Consider the following 24,776-nt stretch of genomic DNA (forward strand, 5'->3'; position numbering starts at 1 on the left):
TTACAAAAATGCAATTTTCACCCTTAAACAGCTATCTGAAGTATGTGAATTTTATTATGAAAGGATCGCTGAACCGAATGCGTGTCATCTTCTAATTGTTGATCATCTCCCTTGTTTACGTCGTTTATCACCGTAAACAAAGAATTTGGAAAGATGAAAGTGAATTTAGGTTTAGGTAATGCATAACCAGCCTTTCATCAGGTGTCGCGAAAGGTCAAACAAGTATGCATATCGCCCACCTAACGATCTAGTTCAGCTGGAACAAAAGGATGTTTAGCTACCTTAATGTGTGTTGCAGGTTTAAATTTCAACTTGTTCGTAATGTTATAAATATTTTTATCTGAGCAAATTATTGCAATAGAATGTTGATCATGGAGACAATGTAACGAGCAAACCACAATAGAAATTAGAACAATTCGTGATTGCTATGTTGTGTATTGCTGATGATACTCTATCATTGAATATTTTAAATCTAGTTTTGCCAGTTATATTTTGAAATTAGTTGAGGATATAAAAATAAATAACACACTCTAACAATGTACAAAAAAGATTAAACTTAAAGCACAAAACATACTGAACCGAGATTTTAAATTTTTCATCTTATCCTATTTTTTATACCTTATGTTGGTTGTATATTTTGAAATTTACTAAGTATAATCGGAGATTACATTTTAAATCCTTTATTGAATGATAGATTTACACTGCAAAAAATTCCAGATCAAATTACGGTATAAAGTATCAACACTTTGGGTGCTCCATCCGTAAAAACCATTTTCACCGTAAAATATTAAACCGTAATTTTTACAGTAATATTTATTTAATTAGAGTGAATCAGTCATCTCACGGCAATTATTACTGTAAAAATTTCGGCACATCAATTTTTTTTGTTCTGTAGCATGTTCCGGTAAAAATAGATTTTACGGTAAAAGGTACAAACACCCAGAGGGCCGGTACTTCTTAAAGTACTTTTTCCTTTTTTACCGCAATTTGATCCGGAATTTTTTACAGTGTGGAAGCCACTAGACACATTTAAAAAATGATTACACATAAAATAAACTATTCTTTATATATATTTAATTTTTAAATTTTTTCTTATTTCCTTTAAAAATAAATATTTGACATAAATGTTTACACGATAGTTTCTGAAAAATCGACAGGTCCATTGATATGTTTTACGTAAAGATAAAATAGAACTAAAAATGTTTTGTATTGAAATTTAAAGCTTGTTCTTTTGACTTCTCAATTACGATAACTATAAAAATACTATTGGGCATTTTTTAATTGATCACAGCCTTTTTTTTTCAAAACAATAATAATAAATATTATTCCAATTATTATAATATATAAAGAAAATACAATTAATAAAACAGTTTGAAATTAGTTATTTTAGCAATTACTTTTACATAGATTAGAAATTGTTAAATGAATATGCATTAAAATAAGAATAAGAATTAAGATCGCTTTATTATTTGTTATTATCATTTCATATGCTAGAAAGTCTCAATTAAATAGAAAATAGTTTAATAGTTTAAAATTAATTTTTCTAGCAGTTGATTGATAACAAAAGAAACAGTTATTGTGATTTATTTAATAATGAGTAATATTTTTTGAACTATTAACAAAAATATAGCTTCTAAAACCCAAGCAACTGGTCCTAAGCAATGCTGAATTTAAATTAATAGTTCATTTTCAATTTAATAATTTTATCATTCATTTCTAATTTAATGAGACAATTGTGAGGGCATTAATATAAAAAAACAAGTTTCATGATTATTCGATTACATATTATTGTTTACAGCTACCAATAATTTATGATGTAATATTGATTCAATAAATAAACAGTTCAGACGTTGATTTTACACTAAATATTGATTTCGATTGAATTTTGATTTTTTTACCATTACTGATTTTATACCAAAAACGATATTGTTGTTGTTTTAACTTACCCTTCCCTCAATATTTAACGAGATTATTATTACAACAGTTGCTATAATTTGAACTTCCCAATTAATTACAACATGCCAAGCTGTAAGGTATCATGATAAAATTACCAAATTTCACCACATTTACCAAATTTTATCACATATTATAAAACCATATTGTATTGTTAATTTTACTAAAATGATTTCCAAAGCGCCCTTTAAAAATTACCGAACTTTTTTGGTATTCCCATATGGCCAGGAACACAGTAAATTTTACCATATTCTGGTAGTTTTGACCATACATTTTTCTCAGTGCGGCAAGTCACTTAAACGTTCTTTAACAGTAAAAGTAAATGAACTTTAGGAATGAAAACGTACTAATTTGGAACAACTTCCGACGAAAATACAGCGAAAGTCGTTATATTCAAATTACCCGTAAAAAGGACGTTTTATTCCTCGTATTATTTCTTTTAAAAAAAACGCTGAATTTATGTAAGTAGTTCACCTTCAATTTGGTTAGTTTATCATTTATTTTTAATTTAATATGGCCGATAGAAGGGAATAAGGTTTGATTAATAGTTATTCGTAATTGCTATTATTAATTTACGATGATCAATGAAAAAAATAAACAATCAAGTTATTAAATATATAAAGAATATTATCTTGTCTGTATTGAGCTGTGATATTTTCCCAATATTAATTTGTTAAAATAAACGATAGCTTATTAATTTGAACGATCTAATCACTAAGAATATAATGAGATTATGATTGCAATTGTTGCCTTAATTTAAACTTCCCGATTTCCAATCAACTAAAACTTTTCAAACTCTTAACGAGTCCATTATTTCTATTCGAAAGGCGTTTGTGCCTGAACAATGTTGTCTAATTTTAATAGAAGGCGGGTCATGGTAAGGCACTAAACGTTCTATTACTGTAACACTATAAGAGCTCTAGAAATGAAAACGGGTTAGCTTGGGACGGGTTTTGACTAAAATGCAGCGAAAGTCACTACTTTCAAATGACCCGCAAAAAAGACTTTCTTTCCTCTTCCGTAGACTATATCTGTAGGTTTCAGGGTCATTTTCAACTGGTTTTTACAAAATATCCCGCAGAAATTAGCCCAATAAGAAAAAGAAAGTTCGATAAAAATCAATGAAAGCAATCTTCTAATGGATTTTATTTTGTATCCCTCAGAGAACAATGTGGTTTCTTTCTTTTTCAAGTTTCTTTCAATTCAAGTTTTATTTTTGAAGTAATTTATTACCTAACAAGCTAATTCGATAGAGACGCGAATACTATGGATATTTTATTTTTTATTTTTTACACTTTTTGAATGAACTGGAAGTAAACGCGGATGTCTTGAAATATTTCAAAGGGTGTGTCTAATATCTATGCCAACATCACGAAATTAATGGCATTTAAAAAAAAAAATAAGAGAAGGTTTTGTGCTTTTCTAAAAAAATAGGATTACAAATTAGATAAGGAATACAAAATTAAATAAAACTAAAGCATTTTGCTACAGAATTTAATTTTGAAATTTCAAACGTGATGAATTTTTGCAACACACTGGAATGTATTTTTAAAAAAAAATGTTTTAAACGTTTTTTATGTTATGTACATGAATTTTGTTTTGTATTATGTGCCTTTATTGAAATTTGCATAATGCTAGATTATTGCGAATAAGTTGATTCAAAATTGATGAGCAAAACAATAAATAGGTAATCAATGAGCAATTCAATATTTAAATAGGCAAATCTTATGCTTTTTAAACGATAGAAATTTTGCTTTTAAAACTTTCAATTTTGTCTTTTAAACTTTACCTTTTAAAGATTTGTCTTGCCACTTTAAAGATAAATAGGCAAAACAATAAATTTTTAATCTAGATATAGATTAAAAGTTTATCTATAAATTTATAAAAGCAGAATGAAGTAACCAAATCAAAATGGACATTTTGCTTTAAATTTTTGTGAAATGTTAGGCTTTAAAACAGATCAACTTTTAAAAAATAAATAGATTAATATGTTGGAAAAATAATCAACATTTATCTTAAAACAAATTTCTTGAATGAACTGGAATTAAACGCGGATGTCTTGAAATATTATAAAGGGTGTGTCTCTCTATCGCCAACATTACAAAATTGATGGCGTATTATTTAAAAAAAAATTTTTTTTATGGAAAGGTTTTTGTGTTTTTCTAAAAAAATGAAACTAGAGCATTCTTTGACAGAGTTTGTTTATGAAATTTCAAACGGGAGGAATTGTTGCAACACATGTATTTTTTGTATTTTTGTATGTATTTTTTTAAAGTTTGTTTTATGTGTTTTTTTCCGTTGTATGTGCTTTAATTGAAATTCGCACAATGCTAGATAATTACATATAAGTTGATTCAAAACTGATGAGCAAAATAATAAATAGGTAATTAATAAGCAAAATCATAAATTTATAATCTTTAAATAGGCAAAACGACAAATTGTTAGTCTTTAAATAGACGAAACAATATATTTTTTTATTTAGGTTTAGAAAGCCGAATAAAGTAACCAAATTAAAATGGATGTTTTATTTTAAATTTTTGTGAAATATTTTTCTTCAAAATCGATCAACTCTTCAATAATAAATGAGTAAATAAAAATGCTAAAAAAATAATGACATTAATTTTAAAATAAACTCTGAAATGTTTGAAAAAAAGGTAGAAAGCTAAAATAAATAAATAAATTCGTAAAAAAATATTAACTAGGATTTTTTCTGTTACAGCTTAGGAATTTTGATTTACAGCTGTGTACTTAATTAAGTCAAACTATGTTTTAGAATATTTATTTAAAAAAAAATCTTGCTTCAGATAAAATACTTAAAGCAATTTGAAAATTGTTTGTATGTTTTGTAATAAGTTTTCCTAAAATTTCAGCAACTTAAAATTTAGTAATGTATTTCTTTTCTTAAATTAATTACTCTTAATTTTTGTTATATGGCTTAAAAACTTATTAACTTACAGACAAATAAACAGGTTTTGATTAAAATTCTTTCAAATCAAAATTTGTGATGATACATTGGATACTTTAGATGTTAATTTGACAAATTAGCACCGCAAAATCAAATTTTTTAGGACATAAATAGCCTCTATGTGTGTTGTTCTTTATATTGGTGGCCACATATTTTGAGTTTTGAGATGTAGCTTCTTCCAAAAAATGTAGTAAAAATATTTTTTGGACTGAAATAGTAACGATGTCATGACTGTTTTAGGAGTTAATTTCACAAATATACATCAATTTTTTTAGGAAAAAAGTATTTTTTGCGTGTGCCGTTCTTTAAAATGATGCCTCACACTTCGCATTTGTGTTGCAACTTTTTTCAAGAATTACAGCAAAATACAATTTTTTTGACTGAAATTTTTAAAGATGCAATGAATACTTCAGCAATTGATTTCACAAATTTGTAATGCAGAAAAATATTTTAATGAGCAAATTAATATCTATGTATGCAATTTTTTAAAAGGGGTCTTGTATAACGAAATTGTAAATTGTATTGTATAATGAAACTTTTAATAAAATTTCATGCGAAGTTCCGTTTCAGAAAATCAAAAATATTACAGAAAGATAATGGTATGTCTAACTTTTTGACAATAGTATACTGAAAAGGCTACTTTTCTTTAAAATTATTATTGCCATTTTTAAAAATTAGCTTGCATTCCGAAATTGTTAATTATATTATTTAGTATAACTATTTAATTAAGAAAATATTCCTCGAAATTGCTTTAACAATCAATATGTCCTTCAAAAGGAATGTAGGGCATGGTTTGCTATTTATTTGTTAGTCTTGTTTAAGCTTTAGACCTTCAGTATTTATTTTTCCTTGTCGTTTGGAATTTATTAATAATTTGTAAATGCGAGGTTATTAACTTTAAAGGTTTTTACTATAATGAACCTTGACAAATATGATCTCTGTCAATTATAACAAGGCGTTGCTGTCGTTGATATGCCCTGACTCAAGTTCATAGACTTTTGAAGAATGTGGGTTTTTATACAAACAATTTGTCTTAAATTGTTTCCTGAAAAACAGATTTTTGTGTACTTGAAGATTCTTAATTTCCAACTATATTCTATTTATAGCGGATAGCAATTATTTCTAAAGTTAATTATCCTAATTGACACACTGAGAAGGAAAATCTGGAAAAAATTACTGTTAGAAATTTATTTTAAAAATGGTTATACAGCAATTTATTTAATTGTTACTTTACCATTTTTAACCACAACAATCAAATAACAATAAAAAAGATTATATTAATACTGTTAAGGGAGAGAAAAATGTTTATCGGTTGTTTTTACTGAATATGGTTTAACAACCAGAATTCTATCCGTGCCATTTCGGCCTGCTTTATGAAGCTATTTAGCTCCAAGACGCTGTGTAAATACTGTAGCTGAGAGAAATAAACTGCCAATCTCATGGCCGGCAGAACAAGGGTTCGAATCCCAGAATTGGCACCACAATATTTCTTCAATTTTGGCAATACATGAAGAGTTTTCAGTGTCCTGCACTCTTCAATCGGTGACCCTAATTCACGGATAAATAATGCAGCAACCATAAAGCTCCAATATCCGTTTAATTATTTTTTTTTATCGTTTAGAAACTACCCAGGTTGCAAATGGTTACAAAACCGTATAGTTTTGTATTTACAGTTTTTTAGAGCTCCAATATCCGTTTAAGTTTTATTTTAATGGTTTAGAAACTATGCAAGTTGTAAATGGTTACAAAACCGTATAGTTTTGTATCCACAGTTTTTTAGAGCTCCAATATCCGTTTAAGTTTTATTTTAATGGTTTAGAAACTATGCAAGTTGTAAATGGTTACAAAACCGTATAGTTTTGTATCCACAGTTTTTTAGAGCTCCAATATCCGTTTAAATTTTATTTTAATGGCTTAGAAACTATGCAAGTTGTAAATGGTTACAAAACCGTATAGTTTTGTATCCACAGTTTTTTAGAGCTCCAATATCCGTTTAAGTTTTATTTTAATGGTTTAGAAACTATGCAAGTTGTAAATGGTTACAAAACCGTCTAGTTCTGTATCCACAGTTTTTTAGAGCTCCAATATCCGTTTAAGTTTTATTTTAATGGTTTAGAAACTATGCAAGCTGTAAATGGTTACAAAACCGTATAGTTTTGTATTCACAGTTTTTTTTGCCCGTATCAGTTGTAAACGGCTTCAAAATCGTAAATGTAAAAACAAATTGTTCTTAGATATAAACTTTATGGTTAATCGGATAGAAAGGTTGCTGTCGGTTATTTTACCGTAATTTCAGAATGAAAATTTTAACAGTGGGGTAAAAGCATTTATGGTAAAAAACTATAATTCTGGTGATCGAACCAAAACATGCGTTATTTAAATATGATAACGGTTTGCTATAATTTTTATTGCTTATTAAATTAATTTGCATTGTTACTACCAGGATTTATCGTACAAAGTAAAAATGTTAATCATACTAAATTTGTTTTTCATTAAATAAAATGAAATTCATTGTAACGCATTTAAGACTATTTTTTTTAAAAAAGAGAAACATGTTTTTGCTTCCTAAACATATGTTTTGTTTTATTACATACGTTTTTTTAAATAAAGTGCTTAATTTAATTTTAATTAATTAGTTAAATAACGATGCAAATTACGTTGTTGATACTTATTGATAATAGAAACTTGTCAGTTTTAGTTTTTATTTAACAAATTTCAATAAAAAGTCAGTTTTTGTAAACCATATTTCGAAATATATAATACAGTTGATTTTTTAGTAGATTAGTTTATGCATATAGTTATACGCTGTACTGAATTAAAAATTTAATCGGGAGTTCACAATTTAAATTTGAAAATATTAATACAGAGTGCATAAATTAATTTATTTTGTACTAGAGCAACAACTGAAATTTTTTCAGTGCAACGTGATGTTTTGTTCACCGTACTTATTAAAGAAATGTACGCATGTATTCCTTGTATAATGGAAATATTAAGCTTATTTCACAAAGAAACCTCATGCTTTTTTAAAAAAAAATTTTTTTGTTTAATTATACGGTTTAGTGAAGATAATAAATTGTTTCAAATATTTCTTTCCAATACACAGCAGGTAGCATTAGACCAAATTGACGAATCAGTAATCCACAAAGCGGATTTGATTGATCACATGCCACTAAAGAAGTAATTGAATATCATGAAACTAAAGAGAAACATAAGTAATTTTTGTGAAAACTGAGTACTCTGAAACGACGATAAATCATTTGACGGCTAAACTATATGACTTAATGTAGCATTATTTGGCTTTCATAACATTCCAGAGAAATAATTTATATTTTGAACACATATATACAAAAAAATAATCAAGAAAATAAAAGTTATCTGTTTTAAGATGTGTCAGTGTTCTTTTTCATGGATCCCGACCGAAACTATAATTGAGCTATTTTTAAAAAAATTTGTATTTTATTTATAAGAACATTATACGGGGAAAAAATTCTGGTAAGAGTACTGCATGTATGGTAATGAGTAAACCATAAAAAACTATAATGCTGATCAGTAAAATCAAATTATACGGTATTTAAACCATTCATTTGATAATTGTTCTGTTCACATGGTAGTGGTCAATAGGAAATTCTGGTTTTCAAAATCATAATTGTAATTTCCACACATTTTGGGGAAAAAAAACTGAAATATAAATTTTAATGGATAAATGGTTTTTATACCATGCTCTAAAGTATCATGATATAACTAAAATATTTCACAACATATATAAAATTTTATCACAAATAAAACAATATTTTATTGTTAATTTTACAAAAGCACTTCTGTAAAAACTACCGACCTTTCTTGTATTTCTTTAGAGCCAGAAATGCCTTAAAAATTACCATATTCAATTAGTTTTAACCATACTTTTTTTTCTTTGTTTATGATAAGACAAATAACCAATGTAAAAGATTTTGATGATCAATTTTTGACAAAACAGGAAATGCAAATAAGAACATTATGTTTACAACTTATTTAGACTTGTAGTCGAGATACACGGTCTCACCAAACCAAAAACATTTTCATTAAAACAAATATTAAGTTTTTTAATAAAAATTAAGGTAAAACCATATTTTTATAGCTAATAGTATATAATGCATGTTTGATACAAGCATGTAACTTAATATATCAAATTAAGTAAGAATATTTAGAATGAAAAATACAATTCTAATTTCGTGTTTGGAAACAAGACAAAAGTAGTACTTTTTTTCATCTAAAACATTGCATGCTTTATTTTTACTACATTCCCAAAAACTGGCTCATAAATATTATGAAATGTGTTCATATGATTTTGAACTGTTTCATATTTTATTGAAATGCATTGAATATTAGTGTCTAATAAATATTTATGTTTTTAGGCCGAGTTCAACATCCAGAGGTTATTTCTTCCTATTTAATCTAGATAGCAAATTGCATTAGGTCACGATAGGTTTCATTCGCAAATATTATATCTTGTCTTCATCCAAATTATTTATAATATATGAGATTATTTAGTACAGACGAATTAGTTTTGTAAAAATAAATATAATACCATAAACGGATCATAGACTTTACTTAGTGTTAGTTGCTGTTAAAGCATCGACGATAAAAGGTAAAATTAGTTTGTTATTTTTACGCAGTAATGTCTAAAGGTAAGTTATTTATTTTTGTTAAAAAGTGAAGTTTAATATTTACTGTCTAAAAATATTTCTAATAAATGAAAAAATGAAATGAATTTTTCATTAGTTATTCTATTTTTTAAATATATCTTATTTGTAATAACGCACATAGAAAAAGTATGGTTAAAACTATCAGAATATGGTGAAATTTACCATGTTTCTGGCTCTATAGGAACACCAAAGAGCTTAGTAATTTTTGAAAAAGTGCTTTGGTAATGACTTTGGTGAAATTAGCAATAAAATATGGTTTTGTTATATGTGATATAATTCTGCAAATGTGTTAAAATTTGATAATTTTCATCAAACTTTAGAGTAGAGCATAAAAACCATTCATTTGGAAAAACTTACTTTTAGTTTTGTATTTTTTTACTAAATGTGTGGTAATAAGAGCTATAATTTTGAAAACCAGAATTTTCGGTGAACTGTTATTATGTAAACAGAAAAACTACCAAATGAGCGGTTTAAATACAGAATATTTTCGTTTTATTAATCGAAATTATGTTTTATTTATTTATTTTTATTTATTTATTTATTTTTTGCAACCAGAATTATTATTATCATACAGTACGGTAATTTTACTTCGTACTCGAATTACTAAAAATTAAAAAAAAATAAACCGAATCATAGTAATACTATATTAATTAGATTCTGTTATATACATATTTAGAAACATAACAATATGTATTCCGCAATTTAAAAGTAAAATGTCGCGATAATATTAATTTGAAAAAGTGCATTGTTTTCTATTTGAGTTTGCGTAATTTATTTCCCTATTTGAGTTGGTTCTAAAATTTAGTACTAGATTGTATTTAAGATTTGGTTAGTTTTTATACTTTTAGATTAGTACATTTTCTTAGTAAATTTTTTTAAAAGGAATTCGGAAAACAATTAACAAACCTAATATATCAAGTTATAATTTTGATAGTTGCAAAGTCAGGCCTGAATTGTTTGGTGTTGATTTCGAATTAAGAAGGCAAGTTTATTATTATTTGACAGTCAGGCTCTTTTAACTTAATCGCAAATAGGTCTCAAATTAAATTTCAATCGGTTTTATTAGCTTCTTTCTTAGATATTTTTGGATAAAATGCCCTTGATCCTATTTCTAAAACTATGGCAGTAATTAAAAATAGGTAAAAAAAATCTTTTTCATGGCTCTATTGGGAAAAAAAATCATTCATTATTCACTAACTATTCTCTGTGTTTTTTGAAGGACACAAAAATAATTTGCAAAACTAAATGTAAAAATAAAAACCTAAGCATTTATTTAATCTCGAGTATTTAATTTGAAGTTTGAACATTTCTTTTAAATTCAAATTTTCATGTTTTTAAATTTTATTTTGAATTCTGATAATTTCTAGAACATGTCATTTCTTTTTATTTCATTTGATATTGTACTCTTAAGTCTGTTAATTCAAAATTTCATACGGTATTCGGTATATAATTTAAATTTTATATCATTCTTACCGATAATCTCGTGCATAATACAAGCTATTTAAGCTGTATAAAATTTGAAATTTAAGTTGTAAAGATATAATAAAGAGAAATCATACACAATTATTAAATCTGTAGTTTTCAAATTTTGTTCCATAAATGCTAATAGTAAAAAAGACTGCATAAATTATAGTATAAATAGCTTAATGCAAAAATACATGAAGAAAATTCATGGTTAAACTATACCATTTTTAGGTATTTTAAAAACTAAAATCATCCCTGTTTTAAAATTTTGAAATATAAAATGCCCAACAGATATTTTTCTTAAAAAAAACATTTTAAACTAATTGCAACAGCACACAAATTTAAAAGATCACTGACCCGGACGCGATTTCTCAATCCAGCGTCCTTTAACTACCCGTTTTCCCGTTTGGCACTTTTTAATTAATGAAAAAACTTGATTTTTGACATTTTCAGTCATGGTAGCAAATCTTAAAATCAATAAAAGCTTGCATTACAATTGTAATTATAACCAACTGCAGCCAAGAGATCTCCAAAAAAGAGAGCGAGTCGTTAAAAGCCACTGGATTGTAAATTAGAGACCCAGACCCCTTTGAAGAATATGCTTTTATAACTATTTTACGTACCTTGTTATTTAATCTGATATACTTTTAATTCTTTTCAGCTTCTTGTTGACTCTGTGTCATTAATTCAAGTTCCTAGAATAATTCAGCTTGCCAGAATTTCCAAGATGTTGAAATCCAGGGCGGTGTCCCTTTTTCTGAGTAAGTAGACAACCTTTACAATTTAGTCATGGAAGTGCCGATATATTAATTAAAAACCTGAAACGTTTTCTTGTGGCTTACTGCAATTATGATCTAATTGCTAGGGTTGAAGAAAATGACACGGAATACCTAAATTGAATTAATAATGAAGAAATAAATTATTTGATTTTTAGAGTAGCATAGAAGCATTTAGGTCATTGTTTACTTTAACAGTTTTTAAAAGCTACCATGTGTGCTTCAATAAAGTTTATATGCGTTTTAGTTTAATAGTTTGAGCATTCAACTTTTATTTCAATATAATGAATACGTTATTGTTATTAAATCAAAAGTACACTTAGTAAGTTATAAACAAATAAAAATAAAAATGAAACTTTATTTCCAATAATTGGATGAAATATAACTTTTATTAATTATGGCTCAAATTATCTGTACTTTTAATTAAAAAACATAGCATTTGTAACCGAGCAAATATTGAAGAATGAAAGAAAATATGTTAAAACAGATAATAATTGAACTAAGGGAAAAACCTTTTATATTAAAATCAAATATTAAATAGATTTTCCTGGCCAGTTATATTAATTGAGTTGAAGATCTGTTATTTGTTTTGGTTTAATACGTGGGTTTACGATTACGCTTTAAAAAATTAGGGAGCAATTACCGTAAAAAGTACCGGCACTCAAGGTACTGATACTTCTAACTGTAAAATCCATTTTTACGTGCCTATGTTAGGAAACAAAAAGTCTGATATACCGAAATTTTAACAGTAGTAATTACCGTAAAATCATTGAATTACTCTAATTAAATAAATATTAATGTAAAAATTACGGTTTAATACTTTACTGTAAAAATGGATTCTATGGTTAACTGGCTTTTGCGGATGATTGCACCCCAAAGTGCCGGTACTTTATACCGTAATTTGTTCTGGAATTTTTTAAGTTGAACACGCAAAAAATTTAAGTAAAAAAATAAGTAAAAAATTAAGAAAGCAAGAAGACCAAATATACCAAAAATACCGCCACTAAGTTAATTTCATCATAGTCATTAAAATAAAGATTGGCGCACCGTTGAAAATCGCTTAAAAACAGTTATAACTTTGTTAATTATTTATAAAATTACGAAAATATATTGTAATCGTTGCATACATAATTTATAAATCTGAAAAAAAGCTTTATTAAGCTTTCAATGGGAAATACAAAAGAGTGAACTTTCTTGTGATTAAAATGTTTTCTAATTTCTAAAAATTGCTTGGTATAAACATTAGCAGTAAAAAGTCAGTCAGCAAGTAGTTGAAAGCTGAGAATTAATGTGAGTATCATCAATTATGTGAATTTTCATTTTAAAATTAATATAAACATATCCGTTATCAATTTATAATTCTTTTTCTTTTACATCAGGTAAGTTTCACTTTTTGATTTATTTAATAAATTGGCAATTTGATATAAATTTGAATAAAAGTGAGTACTATACTTTGCATTTTATAATTCAGAAATTTTATGTGAAACTCTTTAGAATTGATGTCAGCTTTTACAAATGTCAATAAGTGCTAGCATTTATATGCTCCTGTCTATTACTGCTGTCATATTTTATTTATTAATTTGAAATTAGCACTCTCCGACTTAATTACGCAATTTTCAAAGCATTATTCCAGCATTTTAATTTTCAGTACTTTGTCATAGTTAATGAAAAAAAATAAGAATTTGATAGATTTTTTACTCATTTATATTCTGCCTAATTGAAAAGAATTGATTGTACTTAAAAATGGACATTAAAAAAAGTCTGACTTTTTCTCCGAAAAATATTATTTCTCTACGTAAATGAAAGCATTGAAAAAAACCTGAATTTTCGCATGAATATTTCCCTTTTTTGTGTTTGCGTATTTTTATGAGTCCAAGAAATAAAACGTAAGAGTTGAATATTAGGAAGAAAAAAAACAACGATTTTTATATAAAAAAAGCTACGACTTCCCTTCATTTTGACAATTTACTTAAACGGAGATAATGCTGTTTGTATAATGGCTAACTGAAAAAAATTAATAGGCCTTTAAAATGCAATAACAAATATTTAAAACTAATAAAAAAAGAAAACAAATTAAATAAATGAACCTTAAAAACAAATATTTTGAATATTTTTAAAATATTAAACTCTTCTTGTTCAAAAAAAAAAAAAAAAAAAAAAAAAAAAAAAACATTTTATTCTCTGTCGGGGGATAAAAAGTTTTAAAATCTAAATTTTCGCTTTAATTTTTTTTTTTCATTTTTGCTCACTTCCATTTCTCATCATTTTTTCAAGTAACTCAGTATATGAGTTAATTAGTAATGCAAAATATAAAAAAAGCTTTTTATATTCAAAAAAAAAGGGCATTGTGCCATTTTCTTATTCATCAGTGAAGGTCCTTAGATATAGAGATTGACGAAGTGTACGAAGTAAAACATTCTGGTTCACATTACGGTACGAAGGATCGACACTTTGGATGTATCATTTTCACCGTAAAATATTATTCGGTATTTTTGAGAGCAATGTTTTTTTAATTAGAGTAATTCAGTGATTTTACGGTAATTATTACTGTTAAAATTACGGTATATCAGATTTTTGTTCCGCGACATGTTTCGGTAAAAATGGATTCTTCGGCAGAAAGTACCGGCACTTTGAATGCCTGTACTTTTTACCGTAATTTGATACGGAATTTTTTACAGTTTAAGCAAACAGTTATGTCTAACTGTTACGAACAGTTAGACCTAAGTTACAAAAATAGCATATTATTAGCCGAAAAGCGTTATTTCACATGATTAAAGAGAACTCGAATAACAGTCATTTGAACAGTTAATTAAAATATGCCGATAATAAATGTCGATCATATTTATAGCAATTTCGTATTAAATACAACTTTTTAAATTTTTTTGACATAATTTCATTATATTTTACATTTTTTTAAAAATTCATTCCTATTAGTTTCACATTTACTTCCTCCAGAAACCTGAAAAGCTTCAATGATCTTTTGAACTCGGACGTTGTATTTACATAAGTTGAACTTTTCCAATTGTTTTGACACGGAAGCTGGTTTTTAATTAATCGGCTTATACTTTTTCCCGGAAGTTAGATAAGTTAATCATGCGTACATAAAACAAGTTCAATAGTCAAACCAAACTAAATTTTTTTCGATTGAGAGTCATGACACTAGCTTAGTAAAAGTAATCAGGAAAATTTTTTCATCAAATTTATCGTATTCAATTAAGCCACATTAGCTTAAGTATTTTTTTATTTACTGCAATCAGTAATTTCTCAATATTTAATTCATGTTCAATATTGGTTCAAAAAGTAAGTGGCATAAATAATGTATAATGATGATAAATATTTAATAAATTTGAGACAAATAATTAATATTTCCTCTTTAACAAACTGACTTTTTTCTGATAAATACGCGTAGAAGAAAAAATTCCGGTAAAATTATCGTGCTGTATGGTAATGACATTTCCGGTAAAAAAAGCATAATTCTGGTTAATAAAATCAAAATATACGGTATTGAAACCTCTTACTTAGAAATTTTTCTATTCATAGGACATCGGCTTACCATAAATTCTAGTTTTCTAAATTATAGTTCTTATTACCACACATTTAGTAAAAAAAATACAAAACTGAAAAATAAATTTAACAAATTATCGTGCAAATTAATCCTTCTCGATCTTAATTACACGATCATATCAACTAATTTGAACAGAGATATGATCCGAGCCACTTTGTCTGAGAGTGTAAAATGGATTTGTTAACAGTTTTTTCATATAAATAGGCATTTTTAAAAGTAAATGCATGCCTGTAAAAATAAAAATTTAGATGGGAAAATAATAAAGACAGAAATAAAGATAAAGAAAAAAATTAAGGTTATCTAATTTTTTTGAATATAGTAGTTTCCAATGAATTTTATTTATTCTTTGATCATTTCACCCAGAAAGGTTAATGTGAGTTAAGATTTTAAGCAAAAAAAAATTACTTTTGAAGGCATTTAAATTTTTGTAGGCTAAGGAAATGTTAATGCAGGCATAAATTATTTAAATTTCTTTCATTTCAGGTACTGCAGTGCTTGCAGTAGTGATAGCAGCAGATAGCAGTATGTCTGTAAGTCAGTTTTTAATTACCAGTGTAGCGTGACAAATCATTTGTGTAATTTGTGCATCAATTTATTAGTATTTATTATTTTTAGTGAAATTAAAATGAGAAGGGGTGATTCTTATTTATGCATTAAAGTATCAAAAAGTTAATTAGTCAGAAGAATATTTATTTATTTGTTTTAAATTCATTTTATGTCATTGTTTCATAAGTGCAAAATCTACTCTTTGTATTTCTTTGCGCTTCGACAGGTTAATCAAATCTCAGTTAAATACTTAATACTACGCAAGTAAATAAATTTAGCAAATACCATAAATCATGCGATCGGATTAAGGTATTGTAAATTTTTTTTAAAGATTACGAGAAACCAATATTTCTATTAAAAGATCACAAAGGTGTTTTGCATTAAAAGTCACATGAAGTTCTTACAAAAAATACTTTTCCTTAAAAATATTTTATTCGTTTCAATTACAGAAAAATAAAAAAAGATAGCAAATGCTAAAATTGTTGAATATCCTAAAATGGTTAAGGCTCATGGAATATATGATGAGCCCCTTATTGTTATGTATTTTTCATTAGTTAAAAATTTGATTTTCACATAAAAATATATATTTTTCGAACTGTTCAAAATGTCATTGGATTTTTTAAATAAAATGATTTATTACTTAATCTGTATAGAATTTAATTATATATGGTATTCATATTGTTATTCATCTGTTACTTAAACTTATACGGTATTCATTCATAACGAGATACGGTATTCATTCATAACATCATTTTTCCGTATTTGTTGAAATGTGACCATCAATATAAGTTAATTTTTTTACTTGGTGATTAAGTCATAAACCATTTTTAGCAAATAAAAATATTATGCTTTCTTGATCTGTTAAAATAACGTTTTACATAAATGTGCGAACTTAATTTTCACACGTATTACATATTTATCATGTTATATCAGCTTCTACAGATTACAGGATGGATGATTTAATTTTCAGAATTTAAGAACTTATGATTTATTTACATATTTTTGGTATTTCTAACATTAAAATATGACCAATAAATTTTTTAGTAAGGGATAAATAAGTCAAAGGAAACTTAATCAAATAATACTCTATATTGTTTCCCATTTACAATAATCTTTCATATCGCAAACTTTAAAAAATTGCGCAACAAATTTAACTGATAAGAATTTAAATTTTAATATAAGATGTTAATAGTTAATAAAATAACGAAATGTTCAACTAATAAAGGTATTTTTGTGCTACTTTAATTTCATTACAAAAGGGGACTTAATTTTTGCTGAATGATATTTAAGTTATCACATTTTTCCCGTCTGAGTATTTAGAATCTGAAAGACAGTTTCTGAAAAAAAATATAAATAATTTTCATGTAATTTTAAAAAGAAGACACCATAGCTTAAATATTCGTATTCTTCTTAGTGTGACTTTATATTCACTTTAAATATTCGAATGTGAACTGATTTATGTGATGTGGGACGTAGTCTGTGGAACACTCCTATTTGCCTTTTTATAGCCCTAAATGGTTTCGCTTTCTATGGTAATTCTTCCGCTATTGCATTTATCCTTTTATTGTTTGGGGAACTTTTATAACTTTTCGAAGCAAGTATCATTTATGCGACAGTTCTTATTAAAATAAGTTTGATTAAAAGAATTATTTCAGACGAAATTTTATTTATTATTCTATCATTTTAATGTGTTGATTTAAATTGCTTTTATCAATAAAAACACTTAGTTAAAAAGTGCTTGAATGTCATCTTCACAATTTTTTTTATTTTAATTTAATACTTTTTAAAAATACCTTCGAAGCCCACAGTTAGATGTCTCATAATATTCTGAGTTTATGTTATAATTAAAAATTTACAGAAAGAAAAACGTCAAACGATGCTTTTTTTTCTTTTTTTTTAAAAAAAAAAATAACACAATTTATATTTTGCTCAAAAGAGTTTCAGAGTCTAAAAGAGAATGCCTCGTGGAAACGTATTTTCATATCGTCGGAATTTTAAATCCTAAAGAAATTAAAAAACAGTGCTATAATTTTATCTCAATAGTTCTGTATTACATACATACTAAATTGATCAGAGAAATTCCATCAGCTAATAGAATTATCATGAACATAACTGTTATGATAATAATAGTGAAATATATTACTCTGCAGTTGTAATTAACTTGATTAATAATTTTTATTGCTAAAAACTGCTCTAAAGTTTTAATGGAAAAATTTTATTGGAAATGTTATTTGTGTAAAATTTGGTACTTAGGAAATAATTATGTGAGTCATTTGGAATTTTATATCTTTCAGAGGAACAAAAGGCAGGCACCTAATCACAATGTCCATGAAATACCTAAAACGAGCTTCACCTGCGATGATAAAAATGTTGGTGAATATTATGCTGATACTGAAGCACATTGTCAAGTATACCATGTTTGTATACCAGGAATGAATAACAGACTGTCACTTATCAGCTTTGTATGTCCCAATGGTACTATTTTCAGTCAAGCAACTAAAGTTTGCACTCCTTATGAAAGAGTCGATTGTCGTTTGACTTCTCAATTTACTACACATGGAAATGGCAATAATAGACGTACAAACTATGAAGCTGACGATGATTACGAAAACTATGTTCCTCCACCACCTCCCAGACCTCAACCTCAACCAGCTCGACAAAACACCGGAACACGTAGTCGAAACACTCCTGCACCTCCACCACCCCCTCCTCCCGCACCAGTAACCCAACCTCCAAGAAATAATCGATTTAGAAGTGGTAGCAATCAATTTAGAGGTCAACAAGCTCCTACATCTACTACAGCAGCTCCAGCTCCAGCAAGAGTACCAGTTCGTGCCAACCCACCTCCTCAACCACCTTTACCTGTAAGAGGAGCAATAGCAGTACCAGCAAGACCTGCACCACCTGCCTTTAGATCACCAGTTTTGGCAGCTAGGCCACCACAAACAGCTGCAGCAGCAGCCAACGCTTTGCCAGCTAGACCAACTCCTCGAACTGTTGTTTCTACCAGCACCAGCAGTTATAACTATGAGTACGAATACGAATACGATTATGAAGATGAACAACCAGCCAGTGACCAGGCCAAACCCAGAAGCAAAAGAGAAACTCAAGACTTAACAGAAGAAAATGCTTCAGGCTTCACGTGCGACGATAAAGTACCTGGAGCAGCATATGCCGATTTAGAAAGCAAATGTCAAATGTTCCACATTTGTATTTTGTTAGGAAAAGATAAAGTATTGGACTATAAAGTCCATTGCGCTAGTGGAACTATTTTTGATCAACAAACAGGCGCATGTCGAGAAAAGGAAGAAGTTGTTTGCGAAAATTCTCAGCTGTTTTACCAGTTCGAAAAGCCAAATCAACCTACATCAAGCAAGAAACCCGTCATGAGCAAGAAAAAATATTTTTCATCAAAAAAGCCGACACGTTTAAGTAAAGAATGATGATAAAGTTTATTTTCAGCTCAACTATTTATCAAAAAGCATATTCTTACATATTTTAAATAAAACATGATAAGCATGCTAAATACCTGGGCCAAATGTCAGATTTTAAGTAGGTCATTCACTGGTAATCTTAGAAGAAAAAATAATCCGCGAGGGAAGAAATTGCACTAATTTGTAATGAAAGAAAACCGTGAAATTGCGTAAGCAAAGATTAAGCTCCACGGTTTTTTTTCCATAAAAAATAACTATACTTAAAATTCCATTTTTTTTGAAGAACATATTTTACACTTTGAATCTTTAAATAATTTCGAAATTTTATTTTCAATGAATTAATCTCAATAGTGAATATAAAAAATTGGTATAAAGCACTCGAATAATATTAATTATAAATAATTAATGCTTAACTAACTGTAATTCTAGCTTTCATCAAAGAACATTTATTTTGACACAATACATTCTCACTATGTTGTAATTTTATTTTTCTTGATTATCCTCGTTTATTTTCAATGGCTAACTCGATAAATTATTTTGCGTAAAAAATTGATCACGAAATAAAAACAAAAATACATGAAAATTAATAATTTATCATTAAATTTTTCACTGTTTTTTCGACTTTATGAAATATTGATTGATTAAAACAAGTATTTACGCATTTTAAATAGAATAATTTGTAATGAGCTGAAATTTTAAATTATATAGTAATTTTAGTTAGTCACATTTAGCTAAAAGAAGTGCTCTGAATTGTTTTATGGTCACAAGATTGTTGGACGCAGAAATATTTGTGATGTATACTTCACTTTTACTTCAATGTGAATTTAATGTTTTAACTGATTTATGTGAATTAGTGAATTATCATCTGTTATTCATTTAACATGTTACTTGCAATTTATTGTTGCTATATGATATATAGTTGGTGCCAAGATTTTTTATTCAATAAATGTATCATAATGTTTTGTGCTTTGAGTTTCGTTTTATTTAAATACTATTAGAATTATTTTAATTTCATGGAGCTTATTTTGACGAAATTCAGTTCATTTGTTTAAATATAAATTCAGGAATTCTTAATTTAAAGCACTTCAATTTATGTAAAAAACAAATCATAAAAAATATAGAAATATATTAAAAAACATAAAAAATCGCAAGAAATATAAAATATATATATATAAATAATAAATCAAAAAATATTAATATTTTTATATAACTAATAATTTAATTGTAGCGATAATAATTATGAAGTAAAATATCGTTACAAGAGAGAGCATATTGAAAATGGTATATATTTTCAAGCATATACTATTATAGATATTTATAATATATAAAATATATATTTAAATATATAAAATATATATTTAAATATATAAAATATATATTTAAATATATAAAATATATATTTTAATATATTATGTATATTATGTGCAATATATAATTTTCAAATGTTTCTAAAAATACAATGAACACTAAAGTGATCTCAAATTGATATGGAAATAAATCATGAAAACAAGAAAAATTTGTCAAATGATTAAAGAAAAGAAAAAAGAGTTTAGAAACTTCAAGACGTGTCTGTGGTCTTCAGGTTGCATAAACAAACGAAACTGTTCAAAGCAATTAACAAAAAATTCACAAATAAACAGATCAAAATAACAGAGGTTATTGATGATTAATAACTTATTTTTAATCATAATGTATCATAATATTACTTATAAGCTTTTACAATTAATGCTTATTATTGATTTTTAACAATTATTCAAAGCTTACATAATTAATAGCTCATATAAAAGATCATAGACAGATTAAAGATTGCTATAAATCAGACGCAGTTTTACAAAGATTCACGGTGTTAATTTTTTCTGCAGCAGGCGATACATTATTTTCAAGCGATTAACTCAATGATAAATTTATAAACTATTTCCTGGTATCAAATTAACTACTCTATTTAAATATATATTTATTTATATTTAACTATGAAAATAAATAAAAACTAAATTGATTTAAAATAGGTTTTGCAACGCAAGGAGTTTTTTTTAATTAAAACATAAAAAAACAATTTATTTCTTTTACTTTAAGTGATTTTTTTTCCTTATTTATTTATTTTTCTTTCCTTATTTTAATGAAGAATGAATCTATTTAAATAATCATCTGCTGAAAACAATAATTTTAAAACTTCCATCAGGAATATCATATTTGGTAGCTCACTTAAGGAATTAAAGATTTATTTTAAGGAATTATTGAATTAATTGGTGCGTTAACACTTTTGCCCTTGTTTTAATTAAGATTTAAAATAGCGGGCGTGAAACTGCATATATACTTTTAAACAGCATATACTTTTTTTCCTTCAAATAATAAAATGAAACAATAATCCAATGATCGTAGTAGAGAGAAAAGTTTTTAATTCCAAAAGATGTTAGCGAATAAAAGAGGAATTAAATACTTTGTAATACATTTAAAATTTATATAAGTATTGTTGTACAAATTTAAAAATAGAAAAGGTTTTTCATAAAGGTATTTATCATCGTAAATTTCATAAAAAGCTTAATATCAGAACCCTTAGCGGTTGTATGTCTTACTCTCAATCACAAAAGTTTTTTTTCTTCTACTTATTTATTTATTTTTTAACCATTCTAGTTGTCTCGGACTCTCAGACTCCTTAGTAAGGAACCATATTGACTTCATAGTACTAAACAATACTGTTCACTTAAGTTTATAGGTTTTGGATAAAATTTTGAATAATGTTTGAAATGTAATATCATTTTTCCTTCTTAAAAAAAGAATAATTTATTCATCATTTTTTTGCCTACTATGTTCGTCCAGCGAAAATTTATTCCCACCAGTACAAAAACTTTGTATAAACTAGATACGATGACCAAGGATAAAAAAAGGAAGTACATGTTTTATTTTAATGCAATGTATTATGTTAGACGGCCAAAAAATTTTTTTTTTACTTGTCATTTTAATTTTTCATGTTTCCCAATTTAGTTTAACTTCTGCTGCACAAAAAAAAACAACTCTGGTAAAATTACCGCACTAAATGGTAATGACATTTCAGGTAAAAAAGTTAAAAAAAACTGTTTAATAAATAGTAATTTTGGTTAATAAAAACCAAACTATACGTTATTTAAACCATTCATTAGGTAATTTTTTAATTCGTATGGTTTGACTGAAATTCTTGTTTTCTAAATTATATTTATATAATAATACTACATATTAAATAAAAAATACAAAACTGAAAAATAAATTAACAATTTAAAGTTAATTTAAGAGTAAATGGTTAATCATGCCATGCTCTAAGGTATCATGATACAATTACAAAATCTACCACGTTTATCAAATTTTGCCACAAATTATAAAACCCTATTTTTTTGTTAATTTCACCAAAGTTGCTCGGTTAAAATTGCCGAGCTTTTTGATGTTCATATAATCACAGTAAATTTTATCATTTTCTGGTATTTTCGATCATACTTTTTTCTCAGTGTATGGAGAAATGATATGTGAAATTAATGCTGTTAGATTCGACGTATTTATGGTGCCACAATTTTATCGCATTTTTAAATTTTTTATTACATTTTTATTCGAACCCACATTATTAGAAACTTTGGAATTAGTTAAACACTAAGATTTCGTTCAATTTATCTGCAAAATTGATACGGTTCCAAGTGTAACCATATTATCGTGCAAATTAATCCTTCTTGATCTTAATTACACGATCTTATCAACTAGCTTAAACAGAGATATGATTCGAGCCACTTTTTCTGAGAGTGTAATTGTCAACAGTTTTTTCGTATAAGTAGGTATTTTTAAAAATAATTACATGCATGCAAAAATAAAACTTTGAATGGGAAAATAATAAAGACAAAAATACAGATAGAGAAAAAAATTGAGGGTATCTAATTATGTTGAATACAGTAGTTTCCAATGAATTTTATTTATTTGATTATTTTACTGAGAAAGGTTTGTGTAAGTTAAGATTTTAAGTACAAAAAAACTACTTTTGAAGGCATTTAAAATTTCATAGGCTAATGAAATATGATAAAATGATAAAATTAATGAATTTCACGACATTTACTAAATTTCATAGCAGTTTATGAAACCATATTTTATTGTTAATTTTGACTAAATAATTATCAAAGCCCTTCAGCAAAAATGACAAAGCCTCTTGGTTTTTCCACAGAACCAGAAACACGGTAAATTTAACAACATTCTTGTAGTTTCGACCATATTTATTTTCCAAGTGTGATAAGGATACTCAATAAGTTTTAAAGCTTAACTTTGCATGATGAACCATAATACTCAATAAATTTCAAAGTTGAAACCAAATTTAAAAATAAGGATACCCAATTTCAAATTTGGGTTTTGTTCTTATATACTTAGATTTCCTATGATTACCTAGGTCTAAAAAGAACAGAGTTAAAAAGGCTTTTATTAAGAATGCTTATAAAACAGAATTAAACACAATTTACGAGAATTAAAAATTTAAAATAAATTGCTCTTTATATTATACTAAAACACTTTTCTTTTTTCCTTTCTTTCTTTAATTATTTAAAGAAACCCAGTTATTTAACTGAATATATATATATATATATATATATATATATATATATATATATATATATATATATATATATATATATATATATATATATATATATATATATATATATATATATATATATATATATATATATATATATATATATATATATATATATATATATATATATATATATATATATATATATATATATATATATATATATATATATATATATATATAAATTCGTTTATGGTTCATATTTTTTATTTATAAATTATAATTGTCTTAACACTTAACATCGAGTTATTCCATCGATTTGGAATATAAAGTATGAATTAATTGTTTTTTTAAGAGTTAAAATATGGGAGTGTACAGTTACTTTATTTCTTAATTGTTCAATTCTATTATAGTAGAACTGATAGAAAAAAAAGGACTGGGTGTAACCCTACAATTTTGATACGAATAAATAGAAACTAGTTATATGTTTTGTGGGATAAACATAAATACAATATATACAAAGGTAATAAACATATTTTTTTAAAAATAAAATATTAATTCCTTAAAATAAAACTTGAAAATAAGTATTTTCAAAGCATTAGTAAATATTAGTATAAACATATTCTTTGGTAGTTTTAATTATGAATATTATAACCGTTTGAAAATATGTTTGTTATTTGTATGATTTGATAAGAAAATATGATTAAATATAAGAGAGCATTTTTATTTTAAATTGTTTCTGTAAATTGTAGATGGCAGCAGCAGAAGAGAAATTTTAAATAAGCCTTAAAATAAACTATTCATTTCCTGAAAACATTTTCTTTTATCAAAACATTATGTTTCATTACTATAGT

General features: G+C 26.2%; 1 protein-coding gene across 2 annotated transcripts in view; it reads left to right on the plus strand.

Moving 5' to 3' along the window:
* LOC107447776 (uncharacterized) overlaps positions 1-20,355 on the plus strand; it is a 31,649-nt gene extending 11,294 nt beyond the window's left edge. For both annotated transcript variants that reach the window (XM_043047527.3, XM_071188424.2), the window contains exons 2-4: positions 11,729-11,828; positions 15,892-15,938; positions 18,249-20,355. In XM_043047527.3, coding sequence (XP_042903461.1) covers positions 11,795-11,828; positions 15,892-15,938; positions 18,249-19,397 — 1,230 coding nt within the window. In that variant the 5' untranslated portion in view covers positions 11,729-11,794 and the 3' untranslated portion in view covers positions 19,398-20,355. The remainder of the gene's footprint in view (positions 1-11,728; positions 11,829-15,891; positions 15,939-18,248) is intronic.
* The last annotated feature ends 4,421 nt before the right edge of the window (positions 20,356-24,776 follow it).

Source organism: Parasteatoda tepidariorum, chromosome 12 (genome assembly GCF_982258835.1).
Source record: "Parasteatoda tepidariorum strain Cologne lab strain chromosome 12, Ptep-v5.0, whole genome shotgun sequence".
In the NCBI taxonomy this organism is placed as follows: domain Eukaryota; kingdom Metazoa; phylum Arthropoda; class Arachnida; order Araneae; family Theridiidae; genus Parasteatoda; species Parasteatoda tepidariorum.